Source organism: Zophobas morio, unplaced genomic scaffold (assembly GCF_036711695.1).
Source record: "Zophobas morio isolate AGI-343-1 ecotype UQ-CSIRO unplaced genomic scaffold, CSIRO_AGI_Zmor_V1 ptg000025l, whole genome shotgun sequence".
In the NCBI taxonomy this organism is placed as follows: domain Eukaryota; kingdom Metazoa; phylum Arthropoda; class Insecta; order Coleoptera; family Tenebrionidae; genus Zophobas; species Zophobas morio.
The window spans coordinates 557318-561522 of NW_026972130.1; the positions used below are offsets into that span (position 1 = coordinate 557318).

At 40.3% G+C, this 4205-nt stretch overlaps 1 protein-coding gene across 1 annotated transcript; it reads right to left on the bottom strand.

Moving 5' to 3' along the window:
* Positions 1–2650: 2650 nt before the first annotated feature.
* LOC135135786 (uncharacterized) lies at positions 2651–3206 on the bottom strand. Its single transcript, XM_064064907.1, has 3 exons — positions 2974–3206; positions 2855–2924; positions 2651–2796 (listed from the first exon to the last, which is right to left on the bottom strand). Exons 1-3 carry the CDS (start codon positions 3163–3165, stop codon positions 2651–2653), a joined length of 408 nt encoding a protein of 135 aa, XP_063920977.1. The 5' UTR covers positions 3166–3206.
* Between the last annotated feature and the right edge of the window lie 999 nt (positions 3207–4205).

Below are 4205 nucleotides of genomic sequence, written 5' to 3' on the forward strand. Positions count from 1 at the left end.
CGAACGCCGCCGTAAGTGCGCGGAAATGATCCGCGGACATGGGCAGAATTCGGATGCCGTCCCGTGTTGTTTTCGCCTGTTTATAGGCGATATTCTTGGCTTTAAGCAAAGCCGAGACTTGAGTCCAACTGTTGTTGCACCCATGAGTACGAAGAATCACCGGTGGGATTTTCTCCGACTTGACGGGGGGTGTCGCGGATTTTCCTCCAGCTTTCGCTTTCGGCCGCGTTTCCTCCCCGCTGTCGCCGTCGTTTGATGACTCCGAGTCCGACGTCGCGGGCTTCGGTCGTTTGCGAGACTTGCGTCGCTCGACTCTGGTGAAACCCGTTTCGTCGTCCTCAGAATCGGACGGCAGGCCTGGCAGTTTGTCGCGAGCTGGTGGTACGCCCTCGACGACTTCCATCTCCATTTCTGGAGACTCCGTCGCCTCGCCCTCCGCCTCCTCGGCCGGTGAGGTCACTGGGACCTCGATGGCTAAAGATACGGCTGACTCGGCCCCCGTGGGCTCAGACTTTCTGCCTGCCGGTTTGGGCTTTTTGCCCTTTTTTGCTTTTTTAGGAGGTTTCACCTCCACGGCGTTCTGCTGCACCGGTGGCACGACTATGCCCGAAAGCATCGCCTGCACCGAACGCAGCAAACGCTCCTCCAGCTCCTTCATGGAGCGTTGAAAAAATTCGACGGTGATGAAGCCGTCGCCTCCTCTCGCCTCCATGGTGCTCTTCGCCTGGGAACTCGCGGGCGTGGCACGGACGTCTCTGGCTTTTCTCGTCGGCCACCTGCTCTAGGAGACACGTGACCGACTGGAAATCTTGATCGCTTGTGTGATATCGCGCTAAAAAGCGCAAATATCACGGTGTCGCTGGTGGAAACCTCCCAACTAGGTCGTTGATAAAGTTCGATTCTCGCTCTCCTCGATGTGGTTCTCATCCGCTACGCTCGGTCTCTCTTCATCGGTGTTCCGCATGATGAGTGTGTGTTATTTAATAATAGAAATTCCACATTATTTTGTACGAACTAGCCGCAGCCAATCAAAGCGCGTAGAGCGACTTAGGTAGTGAGGCGTGGCCAGCCAAATTGTATTTAAGCGGGAGCAGATTCTCGTTCGGTATCACATATTCACTAGCTTCGTTAGTGTACGCTTCGGCGACTAAGCGACTAGTAAAATAAACCTTGCTTATTGTTAACTGAGTGTTTTATTAACATTAACGACAGTAAGCACAAAAAAAAGATCGCAACCAGCTTCTCACGGAGCTACTAACCAGAACGCCACCGATGTGAAACCTCGTAAAAAAGCGAAAAAGGGTAAAAAGTCCAAACGGCTGAAGGAGAGCCAGAACCAGAAGGGGCCAAGTCACTCGTCGCCAAAGCCACCGAGGTCCCAGTGACCTCACCGACCGAGGAGGCGGAGGGCGAGGCAGCAGACACTTCAGAATTGGTGAAAATCAAACAAATCGGTTCTTTTCAGAACCACAAATCGCATTCCTGACAAATAAAAGACTAACGAACCTCGAGAATGTTTCTCCCTTATTTATTAAATTATAAAATAAACGAATAAAATTATAATGAACAAAAAACATGGTCAGGCTGATACCATGGATAGGGAAAAAGATAACAACGCAAGCAAGAAAATCACGCCTAAGCTAAAAAACGCAAACAAGCAAAAGTCAGCTGCAGTTAGCAATAATAATGAAACATCTCAAAAGTTTGTAACGGAGAAAAAAACGAAGGTGCCTGTCGGGCCGACGAACACTTCTGAAGGTCTCCTACACTGGGATCTTTCTAATAAGGAAACCAGACCGAAGAGCAGTATTCAAGCTGCGAACGCACAAGCGAACAATACAGAGTCTTTAATGATGAGGGCGATAACATATAGCAGTGACGCCATATAAAGCCCCACATATTAATAGCTTTTTTGAACAAGGAGTAATAATGACCTTTAAAGGTCAGTCTTGTATGAAATGCCACGCCCAAATCCTTAATTTCGTCAATTATTTTCAGTGATACCTTATCTATTTCATATATATTTTTGATTGTGTTCCTCGCTTTACAAAAAGTTATAGTACAACATTTATTGATGTTTAAAGACAAGTGGTTATTACGACACCATTTTTGCAAATTATCCAGATCAGATTGCAGCTTGACAGCATCATCTCTAGAATTAATACGCCTGAATAATTTCAAGCCATCTGCATAAAGCAAATACATTGAATGATTGATTGCAACAAAATTGTAAATCATCAATAAAAATACACCTGATGTGACATCGGCACTGAGATATGAAACCTCCGATTTTCACTTGCTGCTGTCTCCCCGATAGAAATGAATATAATCTTCTAACTGTATTGTGACGAAACCTAAGATGATGCAGTTTAGAAATCAAAATATCATGGTTGACCCTGCACTGTAAAAAAATTTTTGGGGTAATTTTACTTCCACGGGTATCTTTACAAAATAATGTAAAATCACGTTTTAGGGTAAAATGAAAAGTACCACTCGGGTGTAAATTTACTTTCCAAGGTAAAATTACATTTCAGGGTAAAATGGAAAGTACTACTAGCGTGTAAATTTACTTTACAAGATAAAATTACCCACTCCGTTCTACCTTTTAGGGTAAACTTATTACCTGTGCATGATGTAATTTTACTAGGATTTAAATATTTAATTTTGATTGATAAGCGAGATTAAAATTATAATATATTGCGAACATTTGCTGTATGGCATGCGTCAGTGTATCTGTTCCATTATTAATTTTTTGGTTTTCCACAATTACGTGGTATTTCATATTGCTTTGAGTTTCTAAAATTAGATTTTAGATAGTATGTACTACTATACGCCATGGAAACATAATGATTACCGCTTCCCACTGCAGCAATCCACGGAGCACTGTTATGATTCTTGGGTAAAATTCCGTAGGTGTCGTCGTTCTAAAAGAAAAACTTGTAATTTTGATTTTTGATATACTCACAAACTTACCTCAGGTATCTGCGCATACAACAAATTTAAACTTTCAGTAAAAAACTTTGAAATAACTTGTAAAACGCAGATTAGTTTTGCATCCTCTGCTTCTGGAATGTCTGTAATGTACTTTTTCTCTACCCCAAGTTGTATAATATTTTCGGCCTTTTTGATCATGGCTTTACTTAATTCGTTAATATCTTTATCCATTAATTTGTTAAAATGCCAATAAATACCCGATTGACAAAGGAGAATGGGCCAACGTTTCATTATATTGACTATTGATGGTGGATCCTCTTGGTTTAAATATCTTCTCTGAGCCGAATAAGTGAGATCGAATAACTTGAGAGTGTAACTTGGTCTGTAATAACTGTTGCGCCGTTTCTAAGGAATTTAAATCTGAGTCATTTGATGGGACTGGAGGATCCCAAAAACTGCATCCTGCTTTTGATGACAACATTTGCTTTTTCTTAGACAAAGGAATGTCTATTTTGTCGAAATCGGCGATTCGTTTATTTGAAGTTCGATTCAATTTAAAAAAAAAAAAAAACTATAAACAGTCGAATGTTATGAAAAAACATAAACATTAATTTCCTTACCTTATATCAAGAATCTACACCTGAATTGGTTAATATTATTAGCCTCCAAATTTCCGCCTATAACACAAAAAATGTGATTTTTTTTCGAATATCAGTTTATGCAGTCCCCTTCCCCATAACGTCAAATAACTACTAATTTTTATTATTTAAAATGATATCTATACTTCTTATTTAAAGAGCAACTTTTAAAGATGTGTTGCACAATGGAGTATGGAGAGCATTCAAACGAGTATGAAAAAATTGATACAAGTAAGAAATTAATACTCCATACATTGAGTTGGTATACTATACTTTAGAATTATCCACAACGTTCTTCCATCATTAATAGTTACCCGGTAGTGAAAAGGAATAAGCAAATGTATTGACTTGATATCTATTAAATGACAACAGTAGCATTTAAACGCAACATGTGCAACATAGCCCAACAGAAACACATTATCTCCAAACGCATGAAGTAATGAAATTTGCCTCCTACCAGTTACCAACATAATAAGTATATTATGCACACTGTATATTTTTTATCGTTAGACCTGAGTGATCGCTTTATAGCGGCAGTCTATGTAGTGTACACAGGAAATTTCAAAAATAAATATGCTTATAATTTTTCAAATGAGAGACCACGCAGGGCAAGTAAAAAAATTGTGTATTATA

Bases quoted from the DNA above. Each gene is read 5' to 3' on its own strand.
- LOC135135786 (XM_064064907.1), bottom strand. From the start codon at position 3,165: ATGGATAAAGATATTAACGAATTAAGTAAAGCCATGATCAAAAAGGCC. The intron at 2,925-2,973 runs GTAAGTTTGTGA...TTTTTCTTTTAG, and splicing joins TGTATGCGCAGATACCTGAG to AACGACGACACCTACGGAAT. The intron at 2,797-2,854 runs GTAATCATTATG...ATCTAATTTTAG, and splicing joins GATTGCTGCAGTGGGAAGCG to AAACTCAAAGCAATATGAAA.